The following is a 21,618-nucleotide window of genomic DNA, read 5'->3' on the forward strand; positions in this document are numbered from 1 at the left end:
TCAGATGAAATAAATGTAGAACAATGGTTCCTACAGATTTTAGTTTGGCTACAAAAAAGTTCTTCATGTATAATATTTGAATTTATAGAAGTATACAAAGGAGTAATTGATAGAACAAAATGAATAATACAGGAATTTGTTTTGTTTATGTAATATAACATTATTAGGTATTATAGCACTTGCTAATATAGACCCTACCAAGAGCTCTCCAGACTTCAATAGTTCTGCTCTGAAATAGAATATTCTGAGTGAGAATTTTAAGATATTATCTCTAAGTAGTAAACACAATTTCTAGATGTAGTTGCAAGCAGCAGAATCCCAATCCATTATTTGAAGTATTTTGTGAGCTAAAATAACATTAATTAAAATTTCCTGGATCAAAAAGAGCAATTAAAGATTAGTGTCATAGAAATTATATCCAGCATTTTAGCTAAATATACTGTACAGTATATAATGTATCAAGATATCCATATAATTGTTTTTGCAATTATGGTGTTCAGGTAAGGCTTATCAATGCTGCCAGCTCATTTTATCACTATTTTTATCAGTATATGTTTGCTGATAAATGATCATAAATGGGTTTCATAAACAGTAAATATGTCCTTGCTGCTTCCCACAATTGTGTCAGTTGAACTGAATTCAGTTGAAGGGTTTAAGATCAGGTCACTAGGTTGCGTCTGTTCCTGAGCAATTTCTTTCTCTTCTTTCATTTCTAAAGCTATACTATCCTGTGTGAGGTGATCAATACAATCCTTTTTATTTAACTGGTGAACTGAGACTTTTATAGCAATCTTGAGTGGTGGTTCATGCAAAGAAGAGGCATCTGAATCAGCAGCAAGAGAGTCATTACACTTTAGGGGACTAGAAATCACGTACATTTCATCAGGGTCCATGATCCCCTGCCCCTCAGCTGATTGACTTACAAATTTATGGCCTTGTTCCTCTAATCGGACTACTTCCATGATTTCTTCCATGATAGTCCTACAATTAATTATAAGAGGTGGTAGGGGAACACTTCTAGCTAGTTCCTCAATGTAGCGGGCAAACTCCATTGTCTTAAACTGGGTTACTTTGGCAAGCTCAATAGTTTTTGCTGAAGTGATTATTGGGATGTGCTTTGCAATCTCAAAAGCTTTTTGCAGCTTTTCAGCTCCTTCTGTCCAAAAAAACTCATTGATTGCTTTCTCAGTCTTTTTCAAGTGGCTACTCATCATGCATAGTCTAGTAATATTTAAGATCAAAACAATGGTAAATGCTACAAGACAAACAATCATGTAGTAGATCCCCATGTCTCCAGCAGTAAATACAACCCTTAAGGTGATGGTATTATTCACTTTGCCATAGATGTTAGAAGCAACACATGTGTATTTTCCTCGGTCTTCAAATGACACACTGGTAATATTTAGTTGCCTGCTATTGAGAATCCATTTTCCTGCTGGAAAGAAGCCAGAATTAATTAGTAAAATGTATCTAGTTTTTTTCCTCATCATCATTTCAGAAATATCACAATACATTCAAGTAACTGATTCAAAAACATCTTATAATACGTCTATAATATTCTGGAATAAGTGCTGCTAAAAATGTTTTGGCCATTAATTAGGTCTAGTAAATACCCCAAACTGCTTGTCCAAAATTGCCATAGAATGTCCCACGATATTGCTAGATTTGAATTATCTTGCATACATTTCCAATGATTTTAAAATATTCTAATCCCAAGGAAATCTTATGGTTACTTTTGTGTAGGCAAGAAAAATGTAAAGATTTGTACATAAGCAAAAAAGTAACCTGTTGCTATAAATTAAGGGCAGGTAAAAAAGGACTGGTGTATTTCTCTACTTGTCCAAATAAATTAGTTATTTTATTGCATATACTTCAAAAAATGCTTAAATTTATTTTGGTACAATACAGGCATAATAAGATGGAAGAGTTATGAGGAATGAGCTGTTAAATGTAAGTGTTGTGCCTATCCACAAGAAGGGCAGTAGAGAAGACGCTGGTAACTACAGGCCAGTTAGTTTGACATCAGTTCTAGTTAAAATGATGGAGACTCTACTCAAAAAGAGGATAAATCAGCACCTAAAAAACAATAACTTATTGAACCCAAATCAGCATGGCTTTACTGAAGGCAAATCATGTCAGACTAATCTCATTGATTTCTTTGACTATGTCACAAAGGTGTTGGATCAAGGTGGTGCCGTGGATATTGCCTATCTGGACGTCAGCAAAGCCTTTGATACAGTTCCACATAAAGAGCTGATAGATAAATTAGTGAAGATTGGACTTAATCCCTGGATCGTTCAGTGGATTTCAAGCTGGCTGAAGCATAGACATCAGAGAGTTATTGTTAATGGCGAGTATTCTGAGCAGAGACAGGTTACAAGTGGTGTGCCACAAGGGTCTGTTCTGGGTCCTATTCTTTTTAATATGTTTGTGAGTGACATAGGGGAAGGTTTGGAAGGGAAGGTTTGCCTATTTGCCGATGACTCTAAAGTGTGCAATAGGGTGGTTATTCCTGGAGGGGTCTGTAATATGGTAAATGATTTAGCTTTACTAGATAAATGGTCAAAGCAATGGAAATAGGCGTTGATTGCTTACCTGAACGCCTCTTCTCGTACGGTGAGCGGGTACAGCAGTCACATGGGTTGCTCATGTCCAATCCGGTGGAACTGAGCCTAGTATTAAAAAAGCTTGCCGGATCCGCCCCTTCCCCAGAATTCGCGAATCCATAGACTAGGCTCAGTTGTGAAGCTCTGTAGTGTTCAACTCTCATTGTTAGAGGAAGAAAGATATAGAAAAGGTAAAGAAGACACATACAAGGGCGGGAAGTGACTGCTGTACCCGCTCACCGTACGAGAAGAGGCGTTCAGGTAAGCAATCAACGCCTATTCTCCGTACTGAAGGAGCGGGTCCAGCAGTCACATGGGACATACCCAATAGATGGTCCCTAGGGTGGGATTAGCTTGCTATCGTGTGAGATAACGGATTGGAGTACCCTTCTGCCGAAGGCAGCGTCCGCTGAAGCGTAAGAATCAATCTTGTAGTGCCTGATGAAGGAATTTGGCGAGGCCCAAGTGGCTGCTTTGCAGACCTCCTCCAACGGGGCTTGAGTCGCCCAAGCGGCCGAGGTGGCTGCGCTCCTGGTGGAATGCGCTGTGATGTTCCTTGGAACTGAGAGGGAGGCCGACTCATAGGCCTTAGATATAGTCCCTCTGATCCAACGGCCTATTACTGTTGAAGACACTTTGGCCCCCATGACTCTGGGATGATAGGCTACAAAAAGTGCTTCTGACCTCCGAAAGGGTCCTGTGCGTTGGATATAGATTCTCAGCGCTCTGGTGAGATCCAGGGTGTGCCATCTAATTGCCAAGGGATGGTCTCGTTGGAGGCAGAAGGAAGGTAGGACAATATCCTGAGATCTGTGGAACATGGAACTGACCTTGGGTAAGAAGGTGGGGTCCAGTCGCAAGACTACCTTGTCCTGATGGAATTGACAAAGGTCCTGCCTGATTGAGAGGGCAGCCAGCTCCGAAATGCGTCGGGCAGAGGTAATAGCCACCAGGAATGCTACCTTAAAGGATAGGTACCTGAGGGACGCCGATTTTAGGGGTTCGTATGGTGCCTGCGTGAGGGAATGGAGAACCCGTGGCAAATCCCAGGATGGGTACCTGTGGACCTTGGAAGGTCTGAGGTTGGCTATGCCCTTGAGGAATTCCTGAACTTCAGGGAAGGATCGGAGAGGCTGTCTGCGGGGACCCCCTAGGACAGATGAAATGGCTGCCAGATGACGCCGGAGGGTGCTGGTGGAAAGTCCTTTATGGAAGCCTTGCATAAGGAAGGAAATTATTCTGTGTATGGGGATGCACAGAGGGGAGAGACCTTCCTGTAGACACCACTGGTGAAACTTGGACCACGTGTGGTCGTAGATTCGATTGGTCGAACCCCTTCTGGCCTTTAAAATGACCTCCACTGAATCGGGGTCATGACCACGCAGTTCTAAATCTCTCCTGATAACAGCCAGGCGGTGAGGTGGAACCACTCCGGGTCTGGATGGAAAGAGGCCCCCTGCCGCAGCATATCCCCCGAAACGGGGAGTCGCCAAGGGTCCTGGACGGACAGCTGTTGGAGATCCGCGAACCAGGGCCGGCGGGGCCAGTGAGGGGCGATTAGGATTACTCGGGCCCTCTCGGTGAGGACCTTGTGAATCACGTCCGGGAGGATTGGAATTGGAGGAAATGCGTAGAGTAGGCCTGGAGGCCATGGACTCCGGAGGGCATTGATTGCTTCCGCTCCCGGGGATGGAAATCTGGAATAGAAGCGAGGGAGTTGGGCGTTCGCATTGGTCGCGAAGAGATCCAGGATTGGTAGGCCGAATCTGAGGGTGATTTGATGGAACAGGTCTTGATGGAGGTTCCACTCTCCTGGGTCTATCGTTGCCCGGGATAGCCAATCCGCCTGGACGTTGAGACTCCCCGAGATGTGATCGGCTAGGAGCGACTGGAGATGTTTTTCCGCCCAAAGGCCCAACTTGAGGGCCTCCCTCATGAGAGCCTTGGATCTCGTGCCCCCCTGTCTGCAAATATGGCTTTTCGTGGCAATGTTGTCGGTGAGAATGAGAACGTGCCGGTTGGGAATGCGAGGAAAGAAATGCTTCAGAGCCAGGGAAACGGCTCTTAACTCTAGCCAATTGATTGGCCTGGAAGCCTCCTCCGGGGACCACGTGCCCTGGGCTATCATCCCCTGGGCGTGGGCGCCCCATCCCGATAGACTGGCATCTGTGGTGATGACAAATTGATCCGGGCACCTGAACGGGGATCCTCTGTCCATGGCCGGAGACTTCCACCACTTGAAGGATCTGCGAACACTCAGTGGGATGACAATGCGTCGATTTGAGTTGCTGTGCCCTGATCTCTGAAAAGGTAACAGGAGCCACTGGAGTTCCCTAGCATGAAGGCGAGCCCAGGGAATGATGCCTATGCATGACACCATCTTCCCCAAAAGGGAAGATAGAGTAACTATGGAAACTGAAGAATTAGATAAAATGTTAGAAATTAACTCCACTATACTGAGTTTTCTCTCGGGAGAGAGAAAAACCTGGGAGGATTCTGAATCAATAATGGATCCCAGGTGAGAAATGGATGTGGAAGGTTGGAGGTGGCTTTTATCAAAGTTGATGGAAAATCCATGGTCCTGAAGGACTGACATGGTGACAGAAAGGTCTGTTTTCACTTTCTCTAGGGAGTTCCCATGAATCAAAATATCATCAAGATAACATAAAATGTGGATGGGAAACGCCCGGATATAGGCCGCCAGGGACCCCAAGAGCTTTGTAAAGACCCGAGGGGCCGAGGAAAGGCCAAATGGCATCGCCCTATACTGGAAATGCCTGCCTTGAAAGGAAAAACGTAAAAATTTTCTGTGGCATTTGGCTATAGGAATGTGAAGGTAGGCCTCAGTGAGGTCTAAGGAGACCATGAAATCTCCCGAGTGAATGGCGGCCAAAATAGAAGACAAGGAGTGCATCTTAAACTTCCTATATTTGATGAATAGATTTAGTTTCTTTAAATCCAAAATAGCTCTCCAACCTCCGGAGGACTTTGGAACCATAAATAGGATGGAGTAAAAACCTAGGCCCTTCTGACCGGAAGGGACCGGTTGAATGGCTCTGATGGACAATAGATGAGAAATGGCCTCCTCCATACGGTTACAATCTGAGGATGACCTGGGAGAAGGGCAGGAAATAAAACGTTTAGGGGGAGGAGAAATAAATTCTAAAAGAAGGCCTGTTTGAACAGTGTCAATGACCCAAGGGTCCTTGGAGGTGAGACGCCAATTAGAGGCGAAATGAGCTAGGCGACCCCCTATGGGAATAGAGGTAAGATTACCATCTAGGTTTTTTTGAAGCCCTGTTAGAGGAAGCTCCCCTTTGGAAGCGAAACCCTCTACCCCTGGAGTTCCTACCTTGGGAACGAAAGCGGGGGGAATACTGACCTGGAGATCTCTGGTAGGAAGCCGCTTGATCTTGCTGGCGCCCTGGGCGACGAAAGGACTGCGTTTTGGTAGCCTTTTTTGTGGTTGGACCCAAAACTTTCTTCTTGTCCGTGGTTTCCGTTAGGAGTGGATCCAGAAGATCACCGAAGAGAAGGTCGCGCTTTAAGGGACCCTGGGATAACTGCCACTTTTGGCGAACTCCCGCTTGCCAAGGGCGAATCCATAGGAGTCTTCTTGCCGTAGTAGAAGCTGCAATAGACTTAGCAGAAAATCTAGTAGATTGCAAGGTGGCATCAGCCACGTACTGGGCAGCTGCGAAGACCTTGTTGAAGTCTTGTTGACCTCTCAAGTCATCGGGAGGAATATGCTGTTGAAGTTGGCGAAGCCACAGCAGCATGGCTCTGGAGAAAAAGGAAGCCGCTGCAGAGCTTTTAGTGGCCCAGGAATCAGCGGTGAATCCTCTTTTGAGCATTTGCTCAATGCGCTTGTCCTCTGGGCGGAGGACTTCCTCCGCCTCGCCTGGCACAGCCGCTGCCGAGTGAAGAATCTTGACAGGTTCATCCGGTTTGGGAAAGGATAGAAGCTCTTCATAGGAAGAGGAAAGTTTGTACAACTTTCTGTCCTTGGTGGAGGGATTAAGGCCAGAGGCTGGAAATTCCCACTGTTTGAGTAAAGCATCTTTAAACAACTTAGGCATAGGAATTACCTCGTTATCCTCCTGTTCCTCTGTGAAGTAAGGTAAATTCTCCTCCGGGGGATCAGTGGAAGTGGAGGCTTGTTTCTCCTGGGCCGCTAATCCCGTAGAAATTCTAGCTTTGAGGAGGAGAGATTTGAATAATTGAGAAGGAAAAATAGTAATTGGAGGAGGAACCTTTATTTGGGATTCCTCATCATCTGATAAGCCTTGAAAAGGATCCTCATCATCCTCTATATCCTCATATTCATCCTGGGAGGAATCTGAATCATCCTGCATAGGAGCTCTGACCGCTGGGGGAGAACCCAAGGGGCGGGAGGAGCGAGAAGGAGGAAGAGGTAAGGGAAGCTCATTGATGGTGGAGAGTTTGGCATCAATGGCTTTGGACAACACAGCAAAAATAGACTGAAACTCAGGAGGTAAGCTGGAAATATCAGCAGAAATGGCAGAAGAATCCCTAAAGGCCTGGGAGGATCCTGGCTGGGGGGAATCTTCAATAATATCTGGTTCCTCTGGACCTATGCCCCATAGGTTAGGTTGGGGTCTGTCTAGGTTTGGCTCATCCAGAGATAACACAGGGACCCCAGAAGGAGGAAGACTAGAAGCCTCTGGTGGGTCTTGACTACTGATTACTTGGGCCTGCACTTTCAAACGTTTTGCTGATTTGTCATGGATTTTTTGTAGGGCTAGGTCCCTTCTCTTCTCGGCCCTGGTGACCTTGGTCGAGGGGCGGGCCCCTGGAGAAGAGGAGGAAGAGGCCTGGGGGATACTAGTAATCTCATCGCCTGTAGGCCTGGCCTCTCTGGGACCTTTAGTTGTGCCTCTCTTGGGAAAAGTAGCCATAGTCTGACAATTAACAGAAGACAAGGCTGAGCCAATAACTGAATAATAAGGAGAAGAATTTCAAGGACTTCCCAAGAGGAATGGATCCTGCTTCGAGGCCTCGAAGCTGCTGAAACTTGAGGACAATCTGGGCAAACCCAGAGTTCGTGCCCCCAAATCCAGCGGGGCCAGCCTCCCTAAACTTTATAATTAAGTAAACCAAGGCACTCTGGTTGGAGGCTTAGCCGGTGGAGAATTTAGCCTGGGACCCCCAAGGCCCGCTCCGGGATCCACGCGGTGGACTGAGGCCTACGCGGCTGGCAGGAGGCCAACACGAGAGGCCTAGATTTAAAAAGGGCGCGAAGGCCTTCGCGCCGAAAAAATCGCTCCGTAAATTTCTTAAAGGGGAAAGCGATCGACTAAGTCCAGGAGACTAGAAGGCGTCTCACTCCGCAGGAGGTATTTCTTAAGCCCTTAAATATATTGTATACAATAAATAATCAATAATTCGATAGATTAATACTTGCACCAGGACCTCCAGGCCAAAGGATTAGAAGAATCCACAAGCGGCCGCAGGAATCGTAACCGGCAAAACCGCCGGGGGAAAACGAAACCGCAACTTCTCCAAAGTAAAAAAGCCGAGCCGCAAACGGCTGGCGCTATTAGTGCAAGTAAATAATAATGATAAAACAAATCTTACTACTTTTGAAGAAAAGGATCGAAGGGAAGGTGTTAGAATGTTGAACGAGCTATCACAATACAACCGCAGGATATGCGAACTGAGCGAATTCTGGGGAAGGGGCGGATCCGGCAAGCTTTTTTAATACTAGGCTCAGTTCCACCGGATTGGACATGAGCAACCCATGTGACTGCTGGACCCGCTCCTTCAGTACGGAGAACTGCAGTTTAATGTTTCCAAATGTAAAATAATGCACTTGGGGAAAAGGAATCCTCAATCTGAGTATTGCGTTGGCAGTTCTCTGTTAGCAAAAACTTCAGAAGAGAAGGATTTAGGGGTAGTGATTTCTGACAGTCTCAAAATGGGTGAGCAGTGTGGTCGGGCAGTAGGAAAAGCAAGTAGGATGCTTGGCTGCATAGCTAGAGGTATAACAAGCAGGAAGAGGGAGATTGTGATCCCCTTATATAGAGCGCTGGTGAGACCACATTTGGAATACTGTGTTCAGTTCTGGAGACCTCACCTACAAAAATATATTGACAAAATTGAACGGATCCAAAGACGGGCTACAAGAATGGTGGAAGGTCTTAAGCATAAAATGTATCAGGAAAGACTTAATGAACTCAATCTGTATAGTCTGGAGGACAGAAGGAAAAGGGGGGACATGATCGAAACATTTAAATATGTTAAAGGGTTAAATAAGGTTCAGGAGGGAAGTGTTCTTAATAGGAAAGTGAACACAAGAACAAGGGGACACAATCTGAAGTTAGTTGGGGGAAAGATCAAAAGCAACGTGAGGAAATATTATTTCACTGAAAGAGTAGTAGATCCTTGGAACAAACTTCCAGCAGACGTGGTTGGTAAATCCACAGTAACTGAATTTAAACATGCCTGGGATAAACATATATCCATCCTAAGATAAAATACAGCAAATAGTATAAGGGCAGACTAGATGGACCATGAGGTCTTTTTCTGCCGTCAGTCTTCTATGTTTCTATGTTTCTAAATGTTTAAACAAGACATTATCTTCTACTATAACAGGTCAGATTACTTGGTGGCCCAAGCAACTATTGTCTATTTTGATTGTCATAGCTCTCTGACACAAGTAAACCTCAGAATTTTATTTCTAATGCTTGGAGTACCCAGACGATTATCTCACTATTGGTCCATTTAGTTTTGTATTGGTCACAGCTGTGATAGCAGTTTTTCATAATTTTACCTTAGAATCTTTCCCAGTTTGGGCTGCATATGTCAAATACAGTCATACCTCGTCTTACGAACCTAATTGGTTCCCGGGGGAGGTTCGTAAGATGAAAGGTTCGTAAGACGAAACATTGTTTCCCATAGGAAACAATGTAAAGTCAATTAATCCGTGCAACCAAAAAAAACCCCAGAAAAAAAACGCTGCCGCCCGGCTGTCACCTTTTAAAACAGCCTGGGGGCTTCTCAGCGATCACCCGAATGCCGAACGCCAAACCCGAACTTCCAGGTTCGGCATTCGGGAGGCCGCCGAGAAGCCCCCAGGCTGTTTTAAAAGGTGACAGCCGGGCGGCGGGGCTTCTCAGCAGCCTCCGAACGCCGAACGCGGAAGTTCGGGTTTGGCGTTCCGCGTTCGGAGGCTGCTGGGAAGCCGCCCGGCTGTTTTAAAAGGTCACAGCCAGGCTGGGGGGCTTCCCAGCAACCTCCCGAACCCCGAACTTTTGCCGAACATCCGGGTTCGGGGTTCGGGAGGTTGCTGGGAAGCCCCCCCAGCCCGGCTGTGACCTTTTAAAACAGCCGGGCGGCTTCCCAGCAGCCTCCGAACGCCGAACGCGGAAGTTCGGGTTTGGCGTTCGGCTTCGGGAAGCTGCTGGGAAGCCGCCCGGCTGTTTTAAAAGGTCACAGCCGGGCTGGGGGGCTTCCCAGCAACTTCACGAACCCCGAACTTTTGCCAAACTTCCGGGTTCGGGGTTCGGGAGGTTGCTGGGAAGCCCCCCAGCCCGGCTGTGACCTTTTAAAACATCCGGGCGGCTTCCCAGCAGCCTCCGAATGCCGAACCCGGAAGTTCGGGTTTGGCGTTCAGTTTCGGGAAGCTGCTGGGAAGCCGCTGGGAAGCCGCCCGGCTGTTTTAAAAGGTGACAGCCGGGCTGGGGGGCTTCCCAGCAACCTCCTGAACCCTGAACTTTTGCCAAACGTCCGGGTTTGGGGTTCGGGAGGTTGCTGGGAAGCCCCCCAGCCCGGCTGTCACCTTTTAAAACAGCTGTGTGGCTTTCCAGCAGACGCCGAACGCGGAAGTTCGGGTTTGGCGTTCGGCTTCGGGAAGCTGCTGGGAAGCCGCCCGGCTGTTTTAAAAGGTGACAGCCGGACTGGTGGGCTTTCCAGCAACTTCCCGAACCCGGAAGTTCGACAAAAGTTCGGGGTTCGGGAGGTTGCTGGGAAGCCACCCAGCCCGGCTGTCACCTTTTAAAACAGCCGGGTGGCTTCCCAGCAGCTTCCCGAAGCCAAACGCCAAACCCGAACTTCCGCGTTCGGCGGCTGCTGAAAAGCCGCGCGGCTGTTTTAAAAGGTGACAGCCGGGCTGGGGGGCTTCCCAGCAACCTCCCGAACCCCGAACCCGGAAGTTCGGCAAAAGTTCGGGGTTCGGAAGCTGCTGGGAAGCCCCCCAGCCCGGCTGTCACCTTTTAAAACAGCCGTGTGGCTTTCCAGCAGACGCCCAATGCGGAAGTTCGGGTTTGGCATTCGGCTTCGGGAAGCTGCTGGGAAGCCGCCCGGCTGTTTTAAAAGGTGACAGCCGGGCTGGTGGGCTTTCCAGCAACTTCCCGAACCCGGAACCCGGAAGTTCGACAAAAGTTCGGGGTTCGGGAGGTTGCTGGGAAGCCACCCAGCCCGGCTGTGACCTTTTAAAACAGCCGCGCGGCTTCCCAGCAGCTTCCCGAAGCCGAACGCCAAACCCGAACTTCCGCGTTCGGCGTTCGGAGGCTGCTGGAAAGCCGCGCGGCTGTTTTAAAAGGTGACAGCCGGGCTGGGGGGGCTTCCCAGCAACCTCCCGAACCCCAAACCCGGAAGTTTGGCAAAAGTTCGGGGTTCGGAGGCTGCTGGGAAGCCCCCCAGCCCGGCTGTCACCTTTTAAAACAGCCGCGCGGCTTCCCAGCAGCCTCCGAACGGTTCAGAAAAAATTTGCCTCTTCTTATGAACTTTTTTCGAGTTATGAACGCCAACCCCGAACTTCCGGGTTTGGCGTTCGGAGGCTGCTGGGAAGCCCCGCCGCCCGGCTGTCACCTTTTAAAACAGCCGGGGGGCTTCCCAGCAGCCTCCCGAATGCCGAACCCGGAAGTTCGGGTTTGGCGTTCGTAACTTGAAAAAGGTTCGTAAGAAGAGGCAATTTTTTTCTGAACCCTGGGTTCGTATCTCGAGTTGTTCGTAAGACGAGGGGTTCGTATCTTGAGGTACCACTGTATTTAACTTTCTGGATCAAACTTTGTATATCATATACTATTTAGCTGGTATATGTCTTGAAAATTTCCAAGACCAAAGAGATCACAGTAAAGATCTGGGCTAAGAGAACTATATCAGAAAAGCAAACTCTCAATCGACTCTAAAGTGAACCTGGTTCAGCATTCTCTAAAATATCCAGATTAAATTTAGGAAAATAATTTTGCTGTTGGGTAGAGTTGATAGTTGCCTCAATCTATTAAGTATATTTAATACTTTGCATTTGTTTACCTTGAATAAATACTATTTAATCCATTTACTCATTTATCTTGAGAAAATAGAGAGAAAAAAAATTTACAACACTTGGTGCTTTAAAGACAATATAACCTGAAGGCAATATGTTTGTATATGTTGCATAGAAAAAACATCTGAAAATTGTACCTATGTCACCATCTTCTTTCACCAAATGGCCGTTTGACTTGTACCACTTGTACACTGGTTCCGGATGACCTTGAATGTTGCAGTCAATCAAGGCACTATAACCTTCCTTGACTATAATATGGTCAATTTTGGAGATTACCATCAGTACAGATCCCATCAGCAGGTCTGTGTGATTTAAAGTGCGGTTAATGATATCTTCAGCAGTTGTCCATACTGCTAATAAATTGAAAATGTGAAAGATGGTCCGGTAGTACCAAAAAAGGTGGCTCTTGAACATGTTCACCTGTCTTCAAATATGTTTGCCAATTACAGTTAGTGGACCTGGAACTGGGAAATATACCAGGCTGGTGTAGCCCATCAAATTTCAAAAGCAAACAAAATCTAGACCTGCAAAATAAAACAAGTTATAGCAATAAATAATAATAATAGATGTAGTAGAAGTAGTTAAAGTAATTTTGATTTAGACAATCTATCTCATAACTCATTGTTTCAAAAGTTTAACTTCAATGTTGTTACTATCACAACTCCTGGTATTTTTTTCTGCGGTTTTGGGGGTATTGTTTGATACAATTTCAATGACAGATTATTATTATTATTTATTATTTATTATTATTATTATTATTATTATTATTATTATTTCTCTGTAATATAATATAATGCTATTCTTAATTATGTCCTTGGCATGCTAGGCAGACCATACTACTGCTGTGCAGAAGTTCCCAGGTTCAAACTTTGAAAGTCCAGTTTAAATAAAATACCGGGAACAAAAGGATGGGAAATAGTCTAAATCAATTTTCCAGTTGTACAGATGTTTCTACTTTCTGGAACACTTTTGTTCCTAGAATCCTGCTTTGAGGATTATCATCAAACCCCATTTCAATATACAGTGATACCTCGTCTTACGAACCCCTTGTCATACGGACTTTTTGAGATATGAACCCAGGGTTTAAGATTTATTTGCCTCGTCTTAAGAACCATTTCTGTCTTACAAACATGAGCCTGGGTCCGTGGGCTCTCTTACTGCACGTGCGCTCACTTACTGATGCAGGGATTCCCCTGCCCTGTGACTAACCCCGATGGGATTTCCCACTCATTTCCTGCCCCTGCCAGGTGAAGCCCTGGGGGGGATTTAGGCTGGCCCTCCTGCCCCTCCCAGCCGAAAACACAAAGCTGGGCCACCGCCACCACTGCCGAAGGAGGCTTGAGCCTCTAGTTCCTCCCCGCCCCTTTGTCCTGCCTTTCATCCTGGGCGAAATGCTGGGGGGAGGGAGTCAGGCTGGCCCTCCTGCCCCCCCAGCCGAAAACACAAAGCCAAGTCGCCGCCACCAAAGGAGGCTTGAGCATCCCGGTCTTCCCTGCCCCTTTGCCCTGCCTTTCATCCTGGGCTGAGGGGAGGGAGTCAGGACAGCCCTCCTGCCCCCCCAGCCAAAAACACAAAGCTGGGTCACCACCACTGAAGGAGGATTGAGGCTCCCATTTCTCCCTGCCCCTTTGTCATACCTGTCATCCTGGGTGAAATGCTGGGGGGAGGCGATCAGGCCAGCCCTCCTGCCTCCCCAGTCAAAAACACAAACCCGGGCCGCTGCCGCCGCTGCTGAAGGAAGCTTGAACTTCCCAGTCTTCCCCGCCCCTTCATCCTGCCTTTCATTCTGGGCTGAGGGGAGGGAGCCAGGCTGGCCTTCCTGCCCCCCCAGCCAAAAACACAAAGCCGGGCTGCCGCTGCTGAAGGAGGCTTGAGCCTACCATTCCTCCCTGCCCCTTTGCCATACCTGTCATCCTGGGTGAAACGCTGGGGGGAGGGGGGCAGGCCGGCCCTCCTTTCCCCCCAGCTGAAAACACAAAGCTGGGCCATCACCCTCCTGCCCCCCCTCACTGGCAAGTGAGTGCAGATGTGCGTCTCTCATTTTGTCTGCCATGCCCCCCCCTCGTCGCTCCATTGTAACATCCCTTCACTCCCCCTGTCCTGGGGAAACTTTCACCTCAGATGAAGCATGGTTGATTGATACTGTATCCATCTATGTATCCATCTAGATTTGTTTGTTTGTTTATTTACTTATTTATTTATTTATTGTTAGAGTTGGAAGGGACCATGCGGGTCATCAAGTCCAACCCCCTGCCTAAGCAGGAACCCTATAGCATCCTAGCATCCTAGCCAAATGGCAGTCCAATTTCCTCTTTAAAATGTCCAGAGTATTGGAATTCACAACATCCGCTGTAGGTTGTTCCACTGGTTGATCGTTCTGACTGTCAGGAAGTTCTTCCTTATTTCCAGGTTGAATCTCCCCTTGGTCAGCTTCCAGCCATTGTTCCTCATCTGGCCCTCCAGTGCCTGGAGAATAAAGTGATCCCCTCCTCTCTGTGGCAACCCCTCATATACCTGTAGACTGCTATCATGTTCGCTCTGGCCGTCCTTTTCTCTAGGCTATCCATGCCCAGTTCCTGCAGTCTCTCTTCGTAAGTCTTGGATTCTAGACCCCTGATCATTTTGGTTGCTCTTTTCTGCACCTTCTCCAGAGTTTCAATGTCTTTTTTGAAGTGTGGTGACCAGAACTGAACACAGTACTCCAGGTGTGGTCTGACCAGGGTGTAGTAGAGTGGTATTAAGACTTCCCTTGGAGTATATTCCCCTGTTGATGCAGCTTAGGATTGTATTGGCTTTTTTGGCTGCTGCTGCCCATTGTTGGCTCATGTTTAGTTAATTATCTACCAAGACTCTGAGATCTCTTTCGCCATCACTACTGCTGAGAGGGTTTTTTCCCAGGCTGTCTGTGTGTCCAGGTTTTTTTTACCTAGGTGAAGGACTTTGCTCTTGTCGATGTTGAACATCATTTTGTTGGTGTGGGCCCACTGTGTTAGTCTGTCCAGGTCTTTCTGTAATTTGAGTCTGTCTTCAAGGGTGTTGGCTACCCTGCCAGCTTGGTGTTGTCTGCGAATTTGATTATTTCCCCATTTATTCCCTTGTCCAGGTCATTGATGAAAATGTTGAAGAGCACAGGGCCCAGGACAGAACACTGTGGTACCCCACTGCCTACTTTCTTCCATGTGGATTTGGAACCGTTGAGGACAACTCGTTGGGTGCGGTCGATCAGCCAACTGTTAATCCATCTGCATGTGTTGTAATCTACCCCGCTTTCTTCTAATTTGTTGATTGTGGTCAACTTTATCGAAAGCTTTGCTGAAGTGTAAGTATATGAGGTCCACTATGTTGGTTATGATGTTGAAAAAAGATATGAGATTGGTTTGGCATGATTTGTTTCTGACAAACCTGTGTTGGCTGTTGGATATTATCCTGTTTGTTTCCAGGTAGTGGCAAAGCTGTTTTTTAATTATTTTCTCCAGTATTTTTTCAGGTATTGAAGTCAGACTAATAGGTCTGTAGTTGTCTGGATCCGTCTTTTTACCTTTTTTGTGGATGGGAACTACATCAGCTCATTTCCAGTCATCTGGTAGGTCTCCAGTGGCCCATGATTTTTGGTAGATGGATGGATGATTGATACTGTATCCATCTATGAATGGATAAATGATTGATACTGTATCTATCTATCCATCCATCCATCCATCCATCCAACTATCCATCCATTATCCATCTATCCAACCTTGGCTGTCCTGGAAACATGAAGCAAGGTTGGGGGGGGGGATAAAAAGTGCAAGTTGGCTGTCCTGTAAACGTAATGGAAGGTTGAGGGGGGAATGAGAAGTGCAACTTCGCTGTCCTAGAAACGTAAGGAATGTGTGCATGTGGAGGAAGTGATGTAAGTGGGATGGGGAGGGGGATAGCTAGAGAGGGAAGGGCAGGGGAGTTTCTCTCCTCTGGTGGGCCAGGGTGTATGAGAGGAGCATGCTCCTCCTCACCATCTCAAGCTTTAAAGTTTTGGATTTTTTAAAATTCACCTCACTTCACCTCACCTTCTTCATTTGGCAGCGACTGTACTCCTCCTCTTCTTCTTCCTCCTCCCACCCAAATTCCAAGCTTTTATTTCTTCCCTAATATGGAAGCGAGAGGGGCAGAGGTGGCAGGGGGACAAAGAAGTGGCGAGTGGGGAAAGTGGCAGAAGAGTCCCAGGAGAGATAAAAATGAAAAAATACAGTACAGTTCACTGTACTACATTAACAAAAACTTAATTTATTAACTTTTAAGTAAGTAAATTTAGTTAAGTCAAACATGACAACTTGCTGTAGGACTAGGTGCTTGAGAGGTTGGATCATCCTCACTTTCATCAAGCCTACGTCTTTTTCCTTGAACTACAGCACTCTTAACCTTTACCTCTCCACCTCAAAATGTTTCTAAAGTGCGGAAGGCATGTGCTCACTTACTGATGCAGGGATTTCCCTGCCTTGTGACTACACCCAATGGGACTTCCTATTCGTTTCCTGCCCCCACTGGGTGAAGCACTAGGGGGGGAGTCAGGCCAGCCCTTTTGCCCCCCCAGCTGAAAACACAAAGCCGGGCCGCCGCCGCCACTGCCGAAGGAAGCTAGCCTCCAGTTCCTCCCCACCCCTTTGCCCTGCCTTTCATCCTGGGTGAAGCGCTGGGAGGAGAGAGTCAGGCTGGCCCTCCTGCCCCCCCTAGCCAAAAACACAAAGCCAGGCCTCCGCCACCAAAGGAGGCTTGAGGCTCCCATTACTCCCCGCCCCTTTGACATACCTGTCATCCTGGGTGAAAGGCTGGGGGGAGGTGATCAGGCTGCCCCTCCTGCCCCCCCAGCTGAAAACACAAAGCCAGGACGCTGCCACCACAGGAGGCTTGAGCCTCCAGTTCCTCCCCGCCCCTTCACCCTGCCTTTCATCCTGGTTGAAGCATTGGGGGGAGGGAGTCAGGCTGGCCCTCCTGCCCCCCCAGTCGAAAACACAAAGCTGGGCCGCTGCTGCCACCGAAAGAAGCTTGAACCTCCAGTTCCTCCATGCCCCTTCGCCCTGCCTTTCATCCTGGCTGAAGCACTGGGGGGGGAGAGTCAGGTCAGCCCTCCTGCCCCCCCCAGCCAAAAACACAAAGCCGGGCTGCCACCGCTGCAGGAAGCTTGAGCCTCCAGTTCCTGGAGGCACGTGTCATTGAAAAGGTCTGCTGGACAAAAGCAGGTATCAATAATATGTCCCCATCTCCATTCCCATTCTATTGAAAAACTGGAGGTTTTGTCTCCTTCAACTACTGGGATAGATGAGTTCAAAATACCATTCTAATATCACCTCCCATCCCCGGGATCTTCGATACAATATATTCATACAAAGCGTCTTATCTCAGAAATTTATGAGGGTGGTATGTGTAACGGAGGGTGGAGTCCATGGAGAGCGGTGGCATATAAGTCCAAATAAATAAATAAATAAATAAATAAATAACTTCCTTTAACTTGGCATATTATTTTCTTATTTTAAATCTGTAAACAGTTGCACATAAACAATATGGAGAATTATATATTCTCTTTGCTGTTTATTTCTTAGTGCACTGCTTTATCTGCTACAAATCAGATTACATTCAACTTTTGATTTCTTTTTCTTGTCTTAAAATGATAAATGTATGAGCTTATTTGTTCCTTGGTTTTCTGTTCATTGGTAGGGTGAAAACATGAAAGAGGTAAAAAATGTACAAGCTGGCAAAGCAGATGTCCCGGATTGTATTCGCCAAGAAATCGAAAGCTATTACTGACTCAAGATGCCTGGAAATTCTGTGAGGGACTGGAACCTGACAAGCCATGTGGTAGATCTTAAATATTTATCTTTTTTACATGTGTGTGTGTGTGTGTACATATATAGATATAGTTCTGTGTGTACAATTTTATGCATAACAATATCTTCAACATTTTGATATTTATTTTAGAAATTTAGGAGGTTATCCAATTGTAAAATAACTCGGAGTGCCATACAGTAAAAGGATACAATTAATTAGTAATTTAATGTGCCAAGATTTAATTGATTTAATTAATTAACTGATTGATTGTTTTTCCCTTATATTGAATTATTGAATTATTGAATTATTATTTTCTCTTATATTGAATTATTATAGAAGATAACTCTATTTGGACTATATTTATTATACTAAACTAACTATCAATTCTTTGACTGTTTGAAACTTTAATATAAGTCTTTTTTCCTCTCCTCTTAAGTGTAACAAACTTTGATATTCCCTTAATAATATCTGATTAACTTTACCCTTAAAGCTCTAATTCATATACTATAACTTTCTATTCTACCTCAACTACCCTAAATCAATTACTTCTTTATTACACCATACATATACTTTACCATTTATACATTTTATATAACTATCATAACGATTTTTGCCTAACACAAAAATGTCTACTTCAAACCAACCAACTTTAATGAAATCATGGAAGAAAAATTCCAATCAACCAGCAACTCCAACCTCAACCCAACAACGCCCTCCAGAACCCACTCCGTCAGACAAAACATCTCTTCAACAGTCATCACAGGCGACCCCAACTATAACACTAAGCTCCTTATTTGAGATGATGATTAAGATGCAAGACTCATTAGACACTAACTTTGAATCCTTAAAAGGAACGATGGGAGAAATGAAGGAGGACATTAGGAAAATTCAAGACCATGCGGGTCACCTTGACGAACGTACGACCAAGCTGGAAGATCAAATGGAAGTCGTCCACGAAACTGTCACGAAAAATACAGAAAGAATCACTACCATCAAAGACCTAACTAATAGGATGGATACTAGATTTCAATTCTCAGAAGCTAGGGCAGAACACATTAATAAGTCTCTGGAAGAATCTCTCATAAATTTGGAACTTGAAAAATCAGCCTTATGCTTTCAGAATATAACCAAAACCGACCAACAAGACCTCCCCGCTACAATGGCAACAATAATAGCAAAAATTACTGGCAAAACTGCCGAAGAAATTCTTACGCAAATGGACGAGGTGTATCGACTCTCCACCTCATATGCCAGAAGAAATAGACTCCCCAGAGAGGTACATGTACGTTTCCTTAAAAGGAAAACGAGGGATGAAATCTACAACACCTCCAAAGAGAATCCAGTCACACATCAAGGCCGAGACATCGTAGTTCTTCGCCAAATCCCAAGACGGGTGAGGGAGAAGCGCAAGCCATATCAAACATTAGCAACCAAGCTAAATAAAGAAGGCATATAATTCAGGTGCCTTATACCAGAAGGAATGACAATCACACTTCTGGACAAAAAATACAAAATTTCTTCACCCGAGGATGCCAGAGATTTCTATGCCCACATTTTGAAAACGGACCAAACCACCTTGAAAGAACTTGATACCAGAGATACTCTTCCAACCGAAGAAAGCACTTCTGACGACAACCTTCCAGACAAGGACAAAGAATCCCGAAACCAGAATGGCGAATCAACCAGACAAGGACCAATTACCCGGGCAAGAACAGAAGCAAGAAGAGAAAAACCCAAGGAAGTCACACCTCAACAATAAACAAACTAAAATTACATTATTCTCAACCAATATAAACGGTCTGAATTCACATAAAAAGAGACAAAAAATATTCCACAAACTATCTGAACATAATTATGATATAATTTCATTACAAGAAACCCACCTTAAAAACGAAGAGACTACTCTATTAGCTATTCCTAATTTTGAATTGTTTTGTGCTTCCGCTGCTGAAAAAGAGAGGTATAGTCCTATATGTTAAAAAAACCTACTCTCCCAAATTAATATATACTGACGACAATGGCCAACTATTAATTGTTCAAATAAAATTTTTCCATGGCCGCGCATGAGCAGATGGTGTTTTTACTTCCGCACCTGGGAAGACCCAGCAGCTGAGGAGCCGCCTGCCTGCCCGCCGCTTTTCAGCTTGTCCGCCACTTGTCCGCTTGTCCGCCCGCCGCTTGTCCGCCCGCCGCTTGTCCGCCACTTTTCCGCTTGTCCGCCGCTTGTCCGCTTTTCCGCCCGCCGCTTTTCCGCCCGCCGCTTGTCCGCCGCTTTTCCGCTTGTCTGGCCACCGCTTTTCTTGTCCGCCCGCCGCTTGTCCGGCCGCCGCTTGTCCGCCGCTCTGGGAGTTGAAGACCCAGGGAAGGTTCCTTCGGCCGCCTACCAGCTGATCTGCTCGGCAGCGCAGTAGCAGCGAGGAGCCGAAGATGGGGTTTCCCCGTTGCCCACGCAAAGGGGAAAACCCATCTTTGGCTCCTCGCTGCTACTGCGCTGCCGAGCAGATCAGTTGGTGGGCGGCCGAAGGAACCTTCCCTGGGTGCCGCCCGCCGCTCGAGAGCAAGAGGGGGAGAGATAGAGAAAGAGAGAGAAGGAAAGAAAGAGATGAGAGAGGGAGGAAGAGAGTGTGAGAGAGGAAGAAGCAAGATAGAGAAAGAGAGAGAGAAAGAAAGATGAGAAAGGGAGTGACGTCATCGGGTGGAAAAATCGCGATATAGCGTTTCGCAAAGATCGAGATCGCGAAACTCAGGGGATCACTGTATATGCACCATCCATTAAGCAATCTACTTACTTTAAGAACTTGCATAAAAAAATATTAGAATTAGATTTGAGTAATTTTGTAATAATTGGAGATTTCAACGCAATAGTAGACATAAACAAAGACTACAAAGGCAACTCTAAACATCGTACCCGCAATATTATCCCTTCAACCTTCAAACAAACAATCTATGAATTTGCCTTAAAAGATATTTGGAGATACTTTTACCCAGAAACTACACAGTACACTTTTTTTTCTCCTCCCCACAGAACCTGTTCACGTATTGACATGGCTTGGTCCAATATAGAAATCATAAATCAAATTATTGACATCCAAATACTCAATGCAACTTGGGCAGACCATAATCCCCTACTATTGACAATAAGAGACATTACTCACAATACTTTTCATAGATGGTCGATGTATTCAACGGTTATTAATCAAAAACAATTTCAACACAAAATACAAAACGATATTCCTCCATTTATTAAAATCAACTTCAATGGTGAGATACCTAATGAAATAACGTGGGACACCACTAAAGCCTATATACGTGGCATTTACATCTCTTATACCGCAAATAAGAATAAAGAAAAACATGCTCAACTGCACAAATTAAATACATCTCTTCAAGACGCCGAAAAAGCACTCCACAACGACCCTAAAAACAATATAATTCTACTCGAAACAAAGATGATTAAACATGAAATAAATTTAATAACACAACAACACATAGCCCAAAAAATTAAAATCGCAAAACAAACATACTTTGAATTTGCCAACAAACCAGGCCGATGGCTATCACTTAAATTAGCCCATCAAAAATTAGATAGAAATATAGACGCCTTAGCCGACTCCTCCGGACACTTAAAAACAACTAACTCTGACAAAAAACAAGTTATCCAAGATTTTTACCAACAACTCTATAAAGCTTCAAATCTGGATGCTGATTTACTATTGAACTACTTACAAACAAATGAACAAAAAACACTGATAACAGATGATCAAAGAATACTCCTAAATAAGTCAATCTCCATCTCAGAAATTGAAGCTGCAATAAACAAACAAAAAAACAATAAAACCCCAGGGCCAGATGGAATCCCATCCGAATTCTACAAATATCACCTTGAAACAATGGCACCTATACTTTTAGATATTTATAATAATG

At 45.6% G+C, this 21,618-nt stretch overlaps 1 protein-coding gene across 1 annotated transcript; it reads right to left on the minus strand.

Moving 5' to 3' along the window:
• Positions 1-569: 569 nt before the first annotated feature.
• MFAP3L (microfibril associated protein 3 like) lies at positions 570-12,309 on the minus strand. Its single transcript, XM_070756605.1, has 2 exons — positions 12,033-12,309; positions 570-1,435 (listed from the first exon to the last, which is right to left on the minus strand). The coding sequence occupies exons 1-2, from the start codon at positions 12,307-12,309 to the stop codon at positions 570-572; spliced, it is 1,143 nt and encodes a 380-aa protein (XP_070612706.1).
• Positions 12,310-21,618: the final 9,309 nt, after the last annotated feature.

The sequence above is a fragment of the Erythrolamprus reginae genome, chromosome 7 (assembly GCF_031021105.1).
Source record: "Erythrolamprus reginae isolate rEryReg1 chromosome 7, rEryReg1.hap1, whole genome shotgun sequence".
NCBI lineage: Eukaryota > Metazoa > Chordata > Lepidosauria > Squamata > Dipsadidae > Erythrolamprus > Erythrolamprus reginae.